Source organism: Labrus mixtus, chromosome 3 (assembly GCF_963584025.1).
Source record: "Labrus mixtus chromosome 3, fLabMix1.1, whole genome shotgun sequence".
In the NCBI taxonomy this organism is placed as follows: domain Eukaryota; kingdom Metazoa; phylum Chordata; class Actinopteri; order Labriformes; family Labridae; genus Labrus; species Labrus mixtus.
Genome location: NC_083614.1, coordinates 6,463,205 through 6,482,315, shown reverse-complemented (window position 1 = coordinate 6,482,315; position 19,111 = coordinate 6,463,205). Strand labels below are relative to the sequence as shown.

Genomic DNA, 19,111 nt, shown 5'->3' with positions numbered 1-19,111 from the left:
CACACCAAAACAAACACAGCAACACTACGGCAAGTAAAGTGTTTACGAGTAAACTGCCTTCTGTTTTTTTAACGGCTGAGTTTTTATTGATGTGTGAAAACTCTGACAGTCTCACCAAAAGATTAAAAATGTACCTTAAAGCCTGTCAAAGCACATACTGTACATGTCATCATGACACTATGCGTGCCTTTTTACTCTGAACCAGCCTACGATAAAAAAACATGATAAAGCTGGCTCGCAGCATCGCCTCTGAACCTGACGACGCTCTGAACACAGAATATAAACTATGACCATCAAACTGGAGATACAGGGTCCCAAGTTCAGACTGAAACACTCTTCAGTTCACCAGTCAAAACTGTAATTGAATGCAGAGCTGAATCTCAGATCAAATTACGTTTAAGGCCTCTGAGTATTTGTTAGCTGTTTGAATGTTAGATAGATAGATAGACTTTATTGTCTGTCCCAACAGAGACAGAAATTCTCCTTTGACAAGGCTCGAACAATAAACACAACATACATTAAAAACAGAAAGTGCAGTACATTAAAAGAGGACTTAAAAACAACAGTTTCTAAAAAGGGGGGGTCTATTTGATTTTGTTCAGAATGGTTATTGCAGAGGGAATGAAGGATTTTTTGTAGATGTTTTTCGGGGCCAGAGGGACTTTGTAGTGTCTGCCTGATGGCAGTAACTGGAAGGAGTGGTGGAGGGGGTCAAATGTTTCTATCTTTGTTTCTTGTCTAAATTTTTATGTTTGCAAATTGAGCCGCTGTGGTGCACGACCAATCACAGACCATGTCTGACAATAAAGTCCTATCAAATCTATCAAATCAAAGTTCTGATGTAATGTCACAGATTGTAACAAGATCAGATCCAAAGAAATGATTCATGAATGATCTATGTAAAGCAGTTGATTGTTGAGGAGACATTTTTGGACTGGGCACATTTAGAAACAAAGTCAAAACTGTCTAAAGACTGTAATGTACATTGATCTCACTTAACACATCTGAGTCATTGTGTAACAACACTGGGACACATTAACTCTCTCACTGCACAGAATGAATCAGAAGAAACAGGCTTCTACTCTCTTTATTGCTGAACTTGACGGGGATACATGAAACCACAATGCATCCTCTAAATGTAAACACAAGTCCAGTTATGAATCCACAGCTTTCTGTCACGCTCTAATGAACTGTACTTTACACACAGCAGGCAATGACAGCGGCCCGTCCTATTGGTCACATTTCTGAGAGACAGAATATGATACAGATTAAATTAAACAAGCTTTTTATGAAGTTGGACAAAAGTGAGAGAATGACATATCTCCAACTGTGGTTGACAGAATAATCTGCAAATTGCAAAAGAAAAACGTGAGCAGAAAGAATATATTTTAAACTAAAGAATATATTTTAAACTAAAGAATATATTTTAAACCCTGTTTTGGTTGAAGAACATCACCAGCTTTAAAAACAAATGTGTGTATACAACATGAAGGAAATATACCTTTTAAGATGTTTGTACAGTCCTGTGCCCAAAGCATTGTGTGTGTCTTTTCCCTTTTACAAACAAGGTCAAACTTCTTTTAATCTTGAATAAATAAATAAAAGGTCTCAACAGTCTGCTGTATGAAACTATTGCTATTTCATGAATGGTCCCTTTAGCACTCACATGCTTTAAAATCACAGTAGTTTATTTGTCCTAGTTTACAAGCTATACTGTATGATAAATGTGTCTATCAGAGGGAGTTCATCACGACCACTGTGGGAACATGGGATAGACGGAGAATGGGTTTAATAAGATACGACTGAGCCAGAAACTCAAACAGAAGAGACTCAGTTTGAAATATTCAGGCTGATCAGATCGTAAGACAAGCACTAGTGAACTTACAGTTTATAACACAGAACAGACAAAAGAGGGACATTTCTGTTATACTTCCATGAAGCTGCATTTATCAAGAGTTCTCATTAAAGTATCAGATGACTGCATGTGATATGAAGGTATTATCTTATAAAGAAGAAACTTGCCTGGATACTGATCAGATGTGTTAAGTCAGAGGAACATTTTTTTTATAAATATCTGTGGTGTTTCAGGATTCAGTGAAACGTTTCACACTAAGGAAACGTAAAATAAGAGAAATAGAGAGAGTTTCACTTCATATATCAACCAGACTGGGAACCAGAACAATTGAAGAAGTCCTGTTTTATTTGCTCTGACAGACGAGTCTCTCTTTCATTCTGTTTGCTTCTCTATCAGGTCATGCCAAAAAACCTGATTTATTATGTTCAGGCAAAATGAATTAGACGCTGGAAGTAGCTACCCAGCAGCCTTTACCTCTAAGTCAAATGTTTCTTTGCTCTCATTGGTTGTAGGTTTCACAACTTTTTGTTGCGTCCCCACTGATGATACAACTTAAAAATGGTTTAGTAAACACGCTTTAGAATGAGTTCAGTTATGAATCACTAGGTAAGGGGTGCTGTTCATTTATTGTTTGGTTTGGATGAGTGAGTGTAGTTAGTCAGGTTTAATGTTCATTCTTTTACACTGATTAGAAAGTACGTTTTTGAAAACATTTATTTAGAGTCCTTCTGTTTTACTTCATCACTCGTTGGCCTGTTCAGTCTGCCTCACTTTGTTATGCATCACAACTTTGCTTCTTTAGTAATAAATAACTTTAAACTCAACATCTGCTTTTTATGTTGTCTCCCGTTCCCCAAACGTGCCGTGCTGTAACAGAAATCAAAATTGTAAAACTAAACTAAACTCTGGGCATGATTCAGGTAAGGATTGTGTGGCTTTTGTGCCCGCTAAACCTGTGCAAAAAGACACCGTCTACTTCACCAAACACACGCAAAGGGTTAAATGCTCCCTCACTGCACTGCAGAGCAAACAGCGTCTCTGTACGCCAGCACTGCAAATACTTTCTTATGCTAATCAAGTGAATTCAATTTTGTAAAATGAAGTTGTATAGATACATTTTAGACGCTTGGGTTAAGATGGTAAATGATGCAAACCAGCTTTTTCACAGAAAAATAAAATACAAAAATAAGCTGAGCACATACTCACTATATGTCATGTATCTATTATTATCTTAAAACACGTCCCCTCAGACTGCAGTGACAATGAATGTGAAGTGGATATAAATCAAATGAAATACTTTGTTCTTGAAAATATGGACACCGTAATCACAAAGCAACACTTAATACATGTGACATGATTCTTTGGTTCAGCTAATGTAATACTTTTTGATTTCCATTTACAATATATCCTATTTTACAAGTCTAACTAATACATTTAAGAAAATCTAATATAAATATACTTCACAGAATAAAGTGGTCACGCTGAAACTGCAGTTCAGGGCAGCAAATTGGAGTTGACTAGAAATCAGCAAAAACACAAAAAAAACTCTGATTGAGCTGAATTTCTAACAGTAAACATCATAACGCTGAAAATCAGAAGAAAAAAAAAACTCAGTAGGAAATACTGAAACAGTGCTACATTATTGTTGTCTCTGTTAAAAAGAAGAAGCAGAAAACAGATTCATTGTGATTTTTGTGTTTGGGTGCCTAAAGGTGAATAGTATTTTTTTAGTCCAGCAGAGTATGGGGCAGATGGAGGAGTGTGTGACGGCTGGATGAGGACGAGGAGAACCTTGTTTATGTCAGTCCAATTTCCTCCAGCACGCTGCGTGGGGTCTCTGCTTCCTGTGGAGGGAGACATGAACCACAAGTCCTGTGAAGAGCACACTGAGCTACACAACACACACACACACACACACACACACACACACACTGACACACAGCGTACAACACACACACTGACACACAGCGTACAACACACACACTGACACACAGCGTACAACACACACACACACTGACACACAGCGTACAACACACACACACACTGACACACAGCTGACACACAGCGTACAACACACACACTGACACACAGCGTACAACACACACACAGACACACAGCGTACAACACACACTGACACACAGCGTACAACACACACTGACACACAGCGTACAACACACACACACACTGACACACAGCGTACAACACACACACACACTGACACACAGCGTACAGCAGGTTTAACAACAGCAGAGATACTCAAATGAACACACACACAGGAACAGTGTGAGGCAACGTTTCACATGGTGTAATGTCAGGGTGTAACTGTATCCGCTTTGTGAAAACAGTCAAACAATACAATGTTCTATTCTGAATCGTTTTTGGAAATTAAAAGCTGTAATTTGTGACCAAAGTTTCCAACTATAGATCAATATATTTACATCACACTACATGACAAAAAGGAATTTAAGAACAGTTGAATGTTGGCAATTTATGCCAGAAGTTGTGTTTAAATGTGCAAAGCAACATTAGAGCTGTCAAAACAACGCGTTCATCTTGATTGACTGAAGGGAAGCAGCTTGATCAGATTGAAGTTAAAAGAGAATTTACTCTTGATAACACAACGAACAGAGTCAAATTAAAATGTGGAAACAGGGTTATGCAGTCAATCTACATATCTCATATTTTATCAATGAATGTGATTTATAGGGATTAATTAATACCAAAGCCTGTAATTAAAAAGATTAACAGCTCTAGTTTACATCCACATTTAGCCTTTTCACTGCAGGTGTATTGTTAGGGGGGATTTCTTTGTGTTCATAACTTCATCTAAATGTTGATTAGCGGAGTGGCAGAAACTAATGACTGACGAGGGAATTGAGTTATGCACATGGTTGTCACACAACACAAAGCAGGACCCCCCCCCCCATGTATCATCTAATGTTGCCCCAGATTGGTTTATATTGAATTTCAATGGAAGCTTGGGGCTTTTCATGGAGACACTTAAACACAAAGACAAAAATTAGCATGACAAATCCTTTATGATGAGCTCATCCTTCAAACCCTTTTTTTTTTTTTGAATTATTTGTGAATGTATTTTTAACTTTGTTACATCTGCATTAATCAATAAATGTAATATTTATATGCACACATAAACAAAAAACAAAACTAGATGAAAGACAGATGACCATATTGAAAAACACCTTTCAAGGCAGACCATTTTTTTTTTGTCAAAGCAGAAAAGCGAAGGTGTGAACAATGACATAAATAATGGCTCCATTCCATTTAGTGTGTCAGTAATCAGTCAGTGATTGAGCTTCACAATGTTACACTGAAATGGAATGCTGCCATCGGTGATTTGCTTGGCTGGATAACACACCAGACTGATTTGAACACGTGGGAGACCACAGACATGAGGACAGGTTCATCTGATTTTTAACACCGTAATCCTCAGAACACTCAAACTAGGCGATTCAGCCCCCGACCGCAAGAGCACACACACCGCCGTTATCTGTTTTACAGTGTCGATTGCACGACTACAGAGAAGCTTGTGATCAAACATGACTTCAGGATTTAAAATATGGAACACGATCGATGTCTTCAGCTGGCTGTCCAGCTTCTGTTCTATTTTGAAGCGAAAAAAAAAAAAAAACGAGAAACATTGACATCCAAACATGAAATCCTGCTGAGACAACATATCGCTAAGGCTTTTACATTTGGCTCTTTCCACTTGGCTCGGGGCGCAGCTGTCTATGTTCACCGCCATGTTTGTGAGCTGTCAAAGGATGCAACATCCAGTTGATGATTCTAGCTATTGCGGGTATTTGAAGCAGCTATACTGGAATCGTAAATAGGAGCAGTAAAATAATCGTGTTGACACCGCACACTTGAGGATTATTTGGACAAATTATCGGTTGCAAAGCCATTATTCAGGCCACGCCCCCCAAAACGTCGGGGGGGGGGGGGGGGCTAAAATCAGGCCTAAATTGGTTGTGTGTAGCCAGCTTCAATCACAATGCGTGCTGTGAATGATTGAATTGCCAACGACCAATGAATCTGTTTTCTCTTTTTTCTGTGCAGCAGCCGAGCTAACAAGTCACAAATCATACAACAACAAAGACACGATGAAGGGTGCTGTGAGCGTGCGGCAGAAAGAAAGAGAAGCACTTACTTTGGCATCCTAAAACAAGGTTGAGCACAAAGTAAAGGAGAGGAGTCACATCAGAGCAGCAGACTGAAAAACCGACTTTATGTAAGAGGGAAGAAAAAAAAAAAACAGCTCACTTCTGCACACTGACTTCTGAAGTGTCGTTTCATTTTCAGAGTAAAATGTTTTCAGCCCAAAACGTAAACTTTGAATTATTCACCAATTATAGACTTCTCACTCCAAGGGTGGATTTTGCTGGAATGACAAATCCCTCGTTTATTAGTATGTAGGCTAAACATCTTCATCTGCAAAAACAAAGGAGCTCAGCAGCATTCAGCAGAGAGGGCATCAAGTTAGTTTAATGGTTTTATCAGGAAGAGAACGAAATGACTGAACAGACATCCTAAAAACAGATTGTATAAAGGAAAGACAACAGAGAGCTTATATGACAAAGAATCATAAAGAATTTATTATTTCAGTTATATACAATAATAAAATATCTGCAATGTATCATGACAGTCTTTAGAAGGAAACAAAACATTGAAGTGCTGTAAGTAAGTGGGTATTTAATGATTCATTAATAAGAATAACTTCTATTTAAAGAGTGTTTAAATGTTGATAGTTATGACAATTATCAGGAAGTAAAAAGTCTAAGAGCTTCAGTTAAATCAGTGCAAACACAAACATTTCTTCAACATTCATTGCACTAAAACTACTTACCTGGAGAGGTTATTTAAAACGGAGATAATCAGGGTCTTTAAATCATTTAAAAGTCTTTTAGTCTGTGCTGTGGTCTGAGCTAGGATTATTTTAATCATTATAACGACTTGAGAACTATAGAATATAAATACCTACGATTAAACACATATGATATGAAGTGAAGCTATACATGACATGAGACGGACTGATACTACTCCCATAAATACACAAACCAAATGAAGAAGGGAAACACCAGACTGGTAATGCAGTTAACCTCCCTCATGGCTGATGATGTCAGACACAAAAACACTACCATCAAGGAGCCATTAAGTGAAGACAATACTGGCTGGATGAACACGTTCAAGACAAAATAACGACTGACTGTGAAGGAGATTAACCTGGGATCTAACACAAGAAACACCAAGAATTCAGCTGATCAGAGTGTGTTATCAAGAGAGAGTGTTTACATGAATACTCGTGCCTTTCAGTCAGACACAGTCAGACACATTTGTGCACACACAGAGGATGAAGACTTTCTTCACCTGGTCTTAGAAGCATGGATAAACATAAATGGAAAAATGGATAAAAAAAAAAATCAAACATCACTGTTGTCTTCAGATGCTAACCTTAGATTTGCAAACCTTTTCTCTTTCTCTTTCATCATGTTCAGTCCCTCTAGGATTTTGCAGACTTCTGTGATTGTTTGAGCCTAACTTTAAGGATCTCTTTTTAAAGTTGAAATGTTTTCAGGTCTTTCTTCTGTGTAACATCTACTCTGAGAGACGTGATCAAACACTTTCATAATGTCCATCTGTTGGCTGAGCTGGATGTTTGTCTTCAGACATCACTTCTGCTCAATTTCTCTCAAAAAAATCAAAAGATTTAATGAAACTAAAGTTGATCGCCATTAAAAAACAAATTTTGCAATCAGTTGCCCGTTACAATGTTATCCTGTGCAAACACTAATCTACGTGTCTTTGACGACAGTAGAGTCACACTTTTCTTCTTGTTATTTGGGTCACTGTTTGATTTTGAATAACAAAGAGGTGAGTTTGGTGATGTACATGTTGACGCCTGTGTCTGGAAAAGGTTGAGATCGGCCAAAGATGCAATGTTGTGAAAATGGCCCAGGGATTGGCTTTGCGTGAATTTGCTGAGCTGTGCAAAAACACAACAAAGGGACAGATTTTACCCACAACATTTGTTTCTTTTAACCTTCCTAAACTTAAAGTTCGGGCACCAAACTAATTGTTCAGGCTGAGGAAAGATTTTAGTTTTGGCAACATTAGAAAGCCAAAGATCACTTTTGTGTCTCACATTGCTTGCACCATTAATGCAAATTTGTGATTTATAAATGAAGCTATATAAATACATTTTAACAAACTTTGAGGTCAGAATGGCAAACGAAGCAACCCAGATTTTGAAAATAGAAATAAAAAGGTGGAGAAATGGTGCAATGAAACAAACCATTAGAGGACAAATGACAGTCATTTTCTGGATATATCACCATAGACTATATCAATTATAGAATTCAGACAAAATGTGTGAAAAACTTGCACGGATCTCCTCGTACATTGTGCCATAAGAAATGTCTTATCCAGTATACATTTTTACTTCTTAAACTTTATGCCGTCATGACTGTCATGTATCTGGTTGAATTGTGAGCTCAGAATATTTTTTGACATCCTCCGCACAATGAAAGTGAGAGTTGTGGAGGGTGCAGACAGAAAGGTGTCAGGCACTGAGGAGCTCAGCATGCAGGGTGGAGAGCAGCAGCAGCAGCAGGAGGAGCAGTGATGGCAGCCAGTCAGTACACAGGCACATTAAAGTACTCATGACGGGGCTGAGGGAGAGAAACACACAGCTTAGAGAACAACACAACATCCAGTGACAGCAGCCGCCTCGTTCAGACTTTATTCACATGCAGGAAACAGTGCAGCAGGTTGGAGGGGGGTCACTGCAAACACACTACGCTCAAACACAAACACAAACAAACATTTCTAGTAAAGAAACTCGTCTTTTTAAAGGTTGAATACACTTAGGAAACAAACTCCAGGATGAAACTCTTGTGTGAGGAAATCCATCTACCCTGTTTTCTCTTGTGTGAGGAAATCCATCTACCCTGTTTTCAGCCTGTCTGTCGAGCTTTTCTGGCTGTCTCTTTGCTAAAGCTTCATATTAGTTTACAGAATAAGAGAGGCATTAATCAAATCATCTCATCCTGAACAGAGAAACAAATCAGCATAATAAGAAAAAATAATCTTCATTTGACTTGATTTTTTATTACCTTCCCTACTTACCTGATCTAAAGCACATTCCAGACTGCTTTCATGTCTACGTTTGATATTCAGCAGATTCATTTGATTACATTTGCTCAGACTGAACTCAGATTTTTCATGTCTTCATTAAATTGTGCCCTGAAGTCTAAGTAAAGGAAAAAGAAAACCCTTAAAAAAAAAATGTCTCCTGAACAGTTCAGATTTCTTCATAATTGAAATGGCTTAAACAATTTGTAAATGAAAACACCTGGGACATAAATTGTAACACTTATAATATATGTATGTATATGTAACAATATACAGCATCATTTAATTTCTTATTTAAAAGCACTAGGGATGTAATGACACCATAAAGGTAAACTTTGATATGATACTAAGACAAATCTAACAATATTGATGCCTGTTTTGAAACTACAAGTCCAAGGCCCTCCAATTTTTAGAAACATCGTGCCAAAAGTTGAAGCAAAGGTTTGCACACTGTCTTCATTGAACAATGTTGACAACATTTCAGCACCAAATGTTGCCAATGTATTTGTGTAATTAAAGCAGTGTCTCCTCTGCTGTCACCTCCTCTGCTCTTCTTCTGCTTGAAAGAGACAAACGAACATTTGACATCTTGATGAGACACAAACGTCAGTGTTTGCCGACATGTGAATTTAAATAGACCTCAGCTGCTCGCTCTCTTTTGCTTTAAAGCTACTGTTTGATACTACTGGTCCTTATGATAACAGATACTGATTTATTTTAAATAATTGGTTATCAAAACATATTTTGACAAGCTTAAAGGGCTCAGAGTCAAAGTATCTATCATACAACCTGCAGAAATGTAATAATATAAAACACAAAGAGCATCAGGTAGAGATGACGGTGACAATGAAATGATACACATGAATGACAAACCAAGACTAATAGACTAAGACACACGTTCTCTTCAATACAAACATGTATGGTCAACAGTGGAGGGACTAACTAGAGACATGAGGGCAGGAACACGGTCTTTACCAGCAGGATCTGAGCTACACACAGACTGATGCAGACGACTGGGACACGTTATGACTACAGGGCTCTATCAGTGAATCCACAGACACAAGAGAAATCACCTCAGCTGGTCTGGAAAAGACCAGAAGACTCAGAGACCATGTTTGGGACCATCACACCTGGGAGGCAAACATTTTTTTTAAAAGTGAGCAAACGGAACAAAGCAGCACTGGTTTCTCAGGGTGACTCTACAGTATCTACATGTCTACAGTATACGAGCTGGGGGAGCCTCCATCACTGTAACAACACCCTCTTTATGAGGACGTCTGATCTGAGTTCACCTCGGAGGTCTTACAGAGCTGAGCTGAGCTGGGCAGGAGATCCTCTGAGACTTTGTTATTTTAAAAGACCATCTGCTCACTGGCACCAAAGTAATGTCCAGCTCCTGACAAATGTTTCATTAAAGGCTTATTAAAATGACTGCAGTCCAATCCCCTGTGGTATGTTTTCTGTGTAATTACTTCACTCTGTTGCTCTAATGCTTTAAAACCAGAGGCACTCCTCCAAATGTGTCCCTAAAAAGTCAACTCTGACAACAACGACTTTACCTCTCATCATTAAACTCCAAATATCTTCTGTATGCCTTTTCAAAAGTCTGACACATCTTGTCTATTTTCTACATTTCTTTTTGTCACTCTGGTGTTTTATTAGAGTAGATTAGAGTAGATTAGATTAGATTAGGTCTCTAGAGTACAGATACCTGATGGTCCATCTGTCTGATAATCAATGAGCAGCTACACAGCTACTATCATGGCTAATGTTGGCTTATTTCAGAATCACTTTGTCAGAGAATGTGCAAAATAAACCTGAAGCACATCATGTTTTAGATATTCAAGGTACATTTAAACCAGTGTTTCTCAACTGGTGGGTTGGGACCCAAAAGTGGGTCGCAGCGCCATTTTCAGTGGGTAGCTAATGTGTACCTGGAAAACATATGTCAACATAAGTCAACATGAGGCGCTTTTGGAACATGTTTGTTTTGTCTTGTTTCTTTGTTCTCTCGTGTTTAGAGTCTGAGGTCAAAACTGCAACAAATCTGATTGGTTGAAAAATATCAGAAAATTTGGATCAAGACTTTTCATGAAGGAGCTGGTGGTGGGTCCTGAGGTTAGACCAGTTGAGAACCACTGATTTAAAACACAGTTTTCTCATTTAGATTTGTTCTGCACTACATCTGTTACTTTGAATCATTATTGGTTATTTTTCATCTTCAAAATATACATAATGACATTAAACTAAAGTCCGGGAGTGTTTGCCTGAAGTCTTTGAACATCCAGAGAACCAATATTGGTCTATCTGTACGGTTCACATGACTTTATCCATCAGATGTTAATGGTTTGTCAGCAGGCCTCACTTTGCTTCCCAGCACTCATTAGCTGTGGTCTTATGCTTGATAAGTGATGAAATGTTGAGGAGTTCATACAACACTCCTGTGTGACTCCAGTACTGTGTGTATCGAGGTGTTTGCCTCTTGTCAGAGTAAAACACATTAAAAATACATGTGTGTTCTTTTCATAGACTAAATCGATTCTAAACAGTGACTCGTTCAAATGGCTCCCCTTTAGTAAGACTCAATATTTCCATTAAATGAGAAATCTTTACTTATTTATTTACGGTCTCAACAAAGAAAAGGGTACAAAAAAACGTTTGGAATTGCTCCAATAGTTTAGTAGTAGTAGTAGTAGTAAGACACTGACAATAACAAAGAGAATCTGTACAGAGATAGAGAGATCATTTTTTTGTCTAGGTGAGAACCTAATTTTGAAAGCACAAGCAGCAGTTACTCTCTTCAAAACTACCAGACTCCATCGACAAAAACAGAAGCTTTAGCTCGCAGAACTCAGGAATTCATTTGTTTCAGTAACCGAATTCTGGATAAGTTCGCTTGATGGTCTTATGGTCTACTCTTGGATTTAAGATAACTATTTAAAAATCCAAAGTCGTTAAAAAGTAACTCAAATAAAACTCAGATTACGATGTGCAACTCCAGTGTTCTGTAAGACAATGTTCCTGTTTTAGTCAGGGGAGTGTGGTATCTTTGAAAAGAGGGATGGAACGACTTTGTGGATAAAATAATATCATTTTCCTAACTCTGTTAGTTAGTTATTTTCAGTGTGCCACTATGTTGTGATTTATTTTTCATGGTATATTCCTGCAACTGTGCGCACCTGAACGTACAGGCTGTGAGTGTGCACGGGGTACCATGGCCGTTTAGAATGTTTTTTTCCTCTTAAACAAAAAATATTTTAATGTAAAGATCACTTCCATGCTGTTGTCCGACAATAACAATCAGAGTCTGTCAGTGACAAAAAAACAAGAACTTTGAATGGATCTGCTCTGATCTGACCCCCATCAGCCCCCAAAGGTGTCATTAAAGACTGTACCGTGGCTGCTAACTGAAGAAGTCTACTGGAGCTAATCCAAAACTTTTAGTGTGTATTAGTCATTAAAATCACCATAATTGTAAAAGAAATAGTCACCAGGAGCACCCTTTAATTACTACAATAAAGATACCTGATACATTTAAGCTCTTGGTTTAGTTTTACGATATGAGCAGTGACACTGTGTTTTGTTTTCCTTCTGTAAACTACTGTAATCAAGCACCACGCATATGAAATGCTAATGTCTGTGTGTGTGTGTGTCTGTGTGTGTGTGTGTGTGTCTGTGTGTGGGTGTGTGTGTGTGTGTGTGGGGGGGGGGTGTGTGTGTGTGTGGTCTGAGCAGTGCACACAATGAGGCTTTGTATCTGAGCTGAAACCTGAGCTCCTCTCACTTCAACCATTAAACTAGTCAGTGTTACAGTTCAGTGAAACTTGTAACACAATATCTGCTCTTTATTAAATTTTTCAGCAGATGTTAATTAAATACAAGTATGTTTTATGATGTAGACTACAGAGTGTACCTCTAGTCTCAACCATCATGTAGAGGAGCTGCTGATGAAGACTTATTGGATTACATCAGAGGGTTAATATAAAGCAGAAAAACAAACCAGTAACTAAATATCTCCCACGTTGTCCTCCTGACTCTGAAAATATTGCTGCTAATGGTTTGTTGTTTCAGCTGACTCTTGAGGGTTATTTGGGAATCTATTAGTCATCTACCGATCTAACACTACAGCAAGGGTTAAGTTCGACTTCAACAAACGATACCTGAGAACAGGCGCATCTGAAAGTCTATATTCTGCAAATCACAATGGTGAAGAATAGACAGGAAAAGAGAGAGGGACATATCAGCAGAGATCAAGATTCAAACAAATCAAAAGAAAGACAATAAAGCAGTGAGCAGCCAGTGGAGGGAACAATCACAATTTAGAAATCTAAATACACACATTTGTGGGGAAAAAGGTTGCATAAATCTCTAGAATAATCACATCATACAAATCAATAGGACGGAAGTAAAGGAGGAATCAGAAGCTGTACCAAGTGTAAGAGTCCACCTTTCGTGTGCTGAATTAAACTGACCTAACACACGTTGATGAAGCATCTTTTTAAGTGTTTCTAGCTTTTCTAACTGATTATTCTACTGTATTATGTTTCAAATGTGTGTCAGATATGAGTTAGTTAGTGCTTACACAAACCCAACAATTTGAGCTGGGACTATGACTATTTTTATAGTCAATGAAACATTTGTATTTTTATCAATCAACTGATTAGTTGTTTGGTCTGTAAAATGTTTGAAGTCTCTCAGATGTCTTTCACTGTTTTAAACCCAAAGATTACTGACATCGAGTTGGAAAGAAACTTAAAAAATATTCACATTGAATAAATAATAATTGGACTTGTTTACTCAGACTAACTCAAGGATTATCAAAATTATTTAAAATTAATTTAACAGCTGATAACTAACAGATTTAATTTTTGCAACTCTCAGTTTCAGAGTGCTGATACTTCAGATTCAAGGCATGTCTGTCAGATTATTGTGACCGCTGACTGAGGTGGAAATCGGATTTGTGGATAAAAAACTAAATGCCACAAAGTGTAGTGTGAACACAAAATGTAAACATTAAACCCCTCTTTCTGTTACCAGGAGTGAGCACAGACATTACCAGATTCATCGGGGCTGAATTCTTAAGGATTAGAACTTTAAGGGAGTAAGCAGTACTAAAAAAAAAAAATACATGAGAGAGTGCACAGAATGAGTTTTGTAGCAACTCAACCTGCAAAATCAGAAAAATAGAAAGTGTCTATTTCTCAAAGCACCTGCTACGAGAAGAAAGCATCAGTAACTGCCCTGCCGAGCAAATAATCTCTCAGTGCTCCTGTGCCATATGCACTTTAATATATGAGCAACTAATGCAACATATGGTGTTACACTGACTCCTTTCTATGCAAATAAGCCCGACTGCAAGAAGTCTCATTCACAAACACCATCTCAAGATTATCTTCAGGAAGTGGCTGGTAACTGAAGCACATGTGTTAGAGGTGTCTCACTCAGACTTGATGGCAGCTGTGATTGAAGCCAGGCGAAGGCTTTGTCGGTCAAGGTGTTCTCACTTTTTGATTTAACTACTGGTGACCAGTCTGGTGTTGTCTTGGCGTAAACTCATCATTACACTTTGCTTCATGGATTATGTAATCAAACATGTAAAAAAGGGCAAATGACATTGACTGAGCATGTTTTTACTGTAATATCAGTAGTGAAAACTCTTATGTGAATTAGAACTTGACAGGGCAGATAACGTATGCAAGTCATGGTGCTGTCCTCTCTTTGTGAATTCATCCCTCAGACTCTGATCCACTGCTCTCTCTCTCTCTCTTTCAAACTGGCTTTGATCTGAATTTCACAAATGTCGACAGTGTTGCAGTGGAGAGTGGGGGGCAGATTACTAATGATGCCGGAGCAGGAGAGAGGAACTCATTAGTATGACACTGCTTTTGTTCCCACATCGATATCATTTAAAAGCCTTACCTCCTGCAGTAAGTCGGCCTGCTCGATGGCCTTTAATACGTTCTTTTTGGACGTTTCCTGAGCCTCGCCGCCCAACAAGAACTCATCCAGGATGAAATAAGCCTTCTCAAAGTTGAAAATGATGTCCAGCTCACACACCTGTTGTCCAGAAATCAAAAGAGCACAACATTAACCGATGGCACAGATGCACCACACGTAGAGGAATAAGAAATGATCAGACAGCAGAAACTCACACTGCCAAAGTATTTGTCCAGCAGCTCCACATATCTGTGGATGATCTCCAGCGTGATGAGCTCGTTGTCCTGGTCCTCTATGGCACAGCAGAAGTACAGACTGGCATATCTGCAACATGTGACAAGGTAAACGACTTCAACCTGACATCAGCATTTAAAGGTGACATATTAAACCTGTTTTCAACAAGTTTAAATACATCTCAGAGGTCCGCATTACATGTCTGTGAAGTTTCTTGTCCTAAATCCACTCTGATCCTATATTTGATCATGTCTATAAACCCCTCTATTTCAGCCCTGCTCACAACAGACTGTTTCTGTGTCTGTAGCTTTAAATGCAAATGAGCAATGTCTGACCACACCCCTTTTCTGGAATAGGATGTCGCTCAGGCATTCTTCCAACATGCCTGATTGTTTACAGTGAGAAGGCAGACTCAGAGGGCAGAACAAACAACCTGGGGAGGGGTTACTGCCCTTTGTGATGTCACAAAGGGAAAAAAAACAAACGGCCTGTTTGAGCACACATTTTCTGAAAAGTTAAGCAGGCAACAGACGGAGAGGATGGACTTATCTCATAACTGGGGGGGTTTGTAGACAGAATAAGGACACATATTAGTGTTAGAAAACCATGGTAAAGTGTATTTTGTATAACACAGTATGTGACCTTTACCAAAGACAAAGTGGCACTACAAATTCAGCTTGAAAAAGTAAACAGAAGAAGAGCTGACTTTTTGCATTGTTATCAATTAGACAGGATCTCAAAGTGATTTATTGTGTCTCGGAGCTTACTGCAGGAGTGCTGACACGGCGCTTCTGTTATAATTAAAGATGGCTGTTTACTGTGCACAGGGTATTCATTTAAAAGCCAGCAGCAGGATGCAGGAGGCTGTGTGAGCTAAGCCTCATTCTGCCATGTGTCTTTATCCCTGGTAATCCCTGAGGCATTCTATAAGCATGTGATGATTGGCTAATAAAGGAGCGGGTCAGTTGATCCTTCACAACCAGCAGGGCAGGAGGGCAACATGGAAACGGCTGATTTTGTAGAAACAAACTCGACATGGAACTCTGCAGATCTGAATATTTAGTTCACTTTTTATTCTCAGCTGTTTCACAGTTCTCTACATCCTCATTTGCTGAGTGGATGCAAGGCACGGCCAAGCTCCGGAAACACAAAGACCTCAGCTCACTTGTGTAGCCGTTTGTGGTACGGAGAAGTGAGACAGCACTTTTACTGTCGCTGACTCATATGGAGAGCCAGCAGGCTGTGAAATCTATGAAGAGCCAGTTTATATCATAATTGGCCTCTCAATGGGGCATTTTTTAAACCTGTTGATAAAAATAACAACCAGTGCACATTGAGGGGAACTGCTCTGCATAAACCTGAGTTCATCGGGATATTTAGAGCGATGCAACATTTAGTCAATAAATTGTTTGCTCAACTGACTGGAAATTTAGCAGAGATGAATGAGTTTAGTTATCATTAAGTTAATATTCCTTGTTTCTCTACTTCTCCAACCTCTCAAATGTGAAGACTTGGTGCTTGACTTTGTTATAAAGTTAATTTGCACAATGCTTGATAAAGGTGAAAAGAACAACGTTTGATATTTGTATCTATTTAGGATTTAAGATAAAGTGTAACAAACAGATCTAGCTGTTCAGCACACTTCAATATTTGCTTATTTTTTGCTAGTCAGATCTTCTTTGCAATATCAAAAAACGGTTATTACTCACAGATCTTTCTCACATTGTGCAATTTAATGTCAGTGTTGAATGAAAACATTTTCCTTCCGGATGTCCTCAGGCTCAGTTGGCTACAGGGCAGGAATCTGACCCGACACCTTTTCATTTTGTCCCACTGCATGTCAAAATATAATCATTAAAAAGAAAAGTTCAAAATGTCTGTGGCCCCTTCTGTGTCCTCTGAACTGTAATGTCTCAACAATACTGGATTATAAGCTGACTCTGACCTCTTCACCTTCAGAAAAAATACAAAGAAATAACATCAACACTTTTGAATTTTATTAAGAATCTTTCGAGAACGAGTTGGTAGGAGAAAAATAAATAGTGTCACCATTGTTGCATGACAAGATTTCGATGCGGTAGCTTTTGTTACAGATAAAATGACTCTGAATTGGACGTAATAATGTAACTCAGGTACATGAAAATATAGAGGTGGAAATAAGTAATTACTTTAAACCGTATGAATTTTAGTTGTAAACAAATGTGTGTTGTTGTGAAATGGTGCAAAGTCACAGTCTGGTGCGTGCTGTGTTTGTCTGGCCTTGTTGGGTCACTTGGGTTCATAAATAGTCTGCCAGCCTGTCTGTTGGCACAGCAACAGGATATAATGAGGCAAAATTAATAGCCTCTTGTTGGCGTCTGCGTGCAGCCATGATGCTCTCGTCTCTTTGAAAACAGTTTGACAGGATGACAGGGATGACAGGTCTATGAATTGCCCGCGGAAGTGTGAAAAAATCTATTCTGTGAGCGCTGAACCACAACACACTCTCCCATAAACACAACCCACTTCTCAACAGTCCATGTCCTCTACCCACCTCTTATATACAATCTTCAGGTCTCTCCACTCCAGGAAGCTGCACATTTTGGGTTTTCGAGCTAGGACCGTCTGCACCAACTCTCTAGTGATCTTCTTTTTCTCCTTATCAGACAATGGCACGTACCATTTCTGAAGCCGCAGCTTTCCTTGCCGACTGAATAAGAGCATGAACTGCATCTGAAACACAGAGATGAGAGGGGGAGCTGTGAAACACAATGAGAGATGATGATGGGAAGGAGGAGTGGGTGGTTTTGAGACATCTGCAGAAAGACAACAAACGCATTTACAACAACACATGTAGTCACTTTTTTAAATGGAGAAACCCGGATGTAGATATCAATTAATGTGATTGAGTCCAATAGTGGAAGTTTTTGTTTCAAATTATATGGGAGGTATTCAGAAAATTAACAACAAGCAAAACTAATCATCTTTTTCAGATAATGAGATGAATTCAAAACTAGCCCACAGGATAGTTTTATTATTTATATTTATTGAGATATTTCTGTCTGAATATATATAAACCATCATTCTATTAATTTAATTTTTTTTAATTTATTTAATCAACAATTTCAAAGCCACATCTCAAAGTTTACAGCACAAACATCATGAAACCTTCCCCTCTCTCCCGTTATCAACACCGCGGACGGAAGTAACGTTACCGGTCATCTCAAACCGTTATTCCGCCGTTAGCCTGTTTTATAAACACGACATGCCACCAGGCTTTGAACCCATTTTAATAGAAAAGCTGTAATAAAACACACTTGAACCCACTTACCTTGATGAAAACACTGAATTCTCCTCTGAAGAAATGAGCCTCCAACGCCTCCCTGAGACATACGCGGCCGCTTTGCATCGACTTTGTGATTGGTCAATGAAGCGCTCAGATCGATGGTCATTGGTCGACAATTTGTTACAGTCTCCGCCTTTTCGAGGCTTTAACTCAATGTCGCACATCTGATTGGCTGATTCATGCGTCCATCAAAAAAACAGCCCTGGATAATCCCTCCCATTATGACGCCAAAATCAGGTGCACTGGCTGAATGTTTAAAAAGAGGCGGAATTACCAGAAGCCATAACATGTAAGTTTATTACAGGAACAGGTGTCAAGTGTGATATTAAAATAAAAAAATAAAAAATGTGTTATTAATTCGGCTCTATAATCTTTTATAAATTAACAGGCTGACATGTTTAGAAAGTGAGAAACGAACAGTCAAAAATAAATATTTTGAGAATTTGTGCAATACACTCATTCTCTCTTTCCAGATAAGAGGATTTAGATCATTCCCATGTCTTAATGGTTAACATAGAACTACAGCTGGGATCTTTTTTTAGAAGCAAAGGAAATAGCGATAGCATGTTTTTCTTTGTTTTTTTTTACCAAAGTCTTCACCAGTGCATCTC

General features: G+C 38.5%; 1 protein-coding gene and 1 long non-coding RNA gene across 9 annotated transcripts; both read right to left on the bottom strand.

The window, feature by feature from the left end:
• Positions 1–435: 435 nt before the first annotated feature.
• On the bottom strand, positions 436–1,388 carry LOC132956442 (uncharacterized). The gene is made up of 2 exons (XR_009666033.1): positions 803–1,388; positions 436–661 (listed from the first exon to the last, which is right to left on the bottom strand). It is a non-coding gene; the product is annotated as an uncharacterized LOC132956442 (long non-coding RNA).
• A 2,023-nt stretch (positions 1,389–3,411) lies between these two features.
• LOC132956412 (AP-1 complex subunit sigma-2) lies at positions 3,412–18,595 on the bottom strand. Of its 8 annotated transcripts, none has more exons than XM_061029863.1 (7): positions 18,486–18,595; positions 17,709–17,887; positions 15,157–15,265; positions 14,924–15,061; positions 13,165–13,195; positions 10,078–10,134; positions 6,441–9,560 (listed from the first exon to the last, which is right to left on the bottom strand). In XM_061029863.1, the coding sequence occupies exons 1-6, from the start codon at positions 18,561–18,563 to the stop codon at positions 10,079–10,081; spliced, it is 591 nt and encodes a 196-aa protein (XP_060885846.1). In that variant the 5' UTR covers positions 18,564–18,595; the 3' UTR covers positions 6,441–9,560; position 10,078. The 8 variants fall into 8 exon arrangements, 5 of the variants coding, with proteins under 5 accessions (XP_060885856.1, XP_060885846.1, XP_060885837.1 ...); XM_061029854.1 differs by having other exon boundaries at positions 6,441–8,541; XR_009666023.1 differs by lacking the exons at positions 6,441–9,560; positions 10,078–10,134; positions 13,165–13,195 and adding exons at positions 3,412–3,699; positions 6,024–6,254.
• Between the last annotated feature and the right edge of the window lie 516 nt (positions 18,596–19,111).

Coding starts and splice junctions, on each gene's coding strand:
- LOC132956412 (XM_061029863.1), bottom strand. CDS start 18,563: ATGCAAAGCGGCCGCGTATGTCTCAGGGAGGCGTTGGAGGCTCATTTC. Junction 17,888..18,485: donor AATTCAGTGTTTTCATCAAG/GTAAGTGGGTTC, acceptor TCTGTGTTTCAG/ATGCAGTTCATGCTCTTATT. Junction 15,266..17,708: donor CTGAAGATTGTATATAAGAG/GTGGGTAGAGGA, acceptor CACATGTTGCAG/ATATGCCAGTCTGTACTTCT.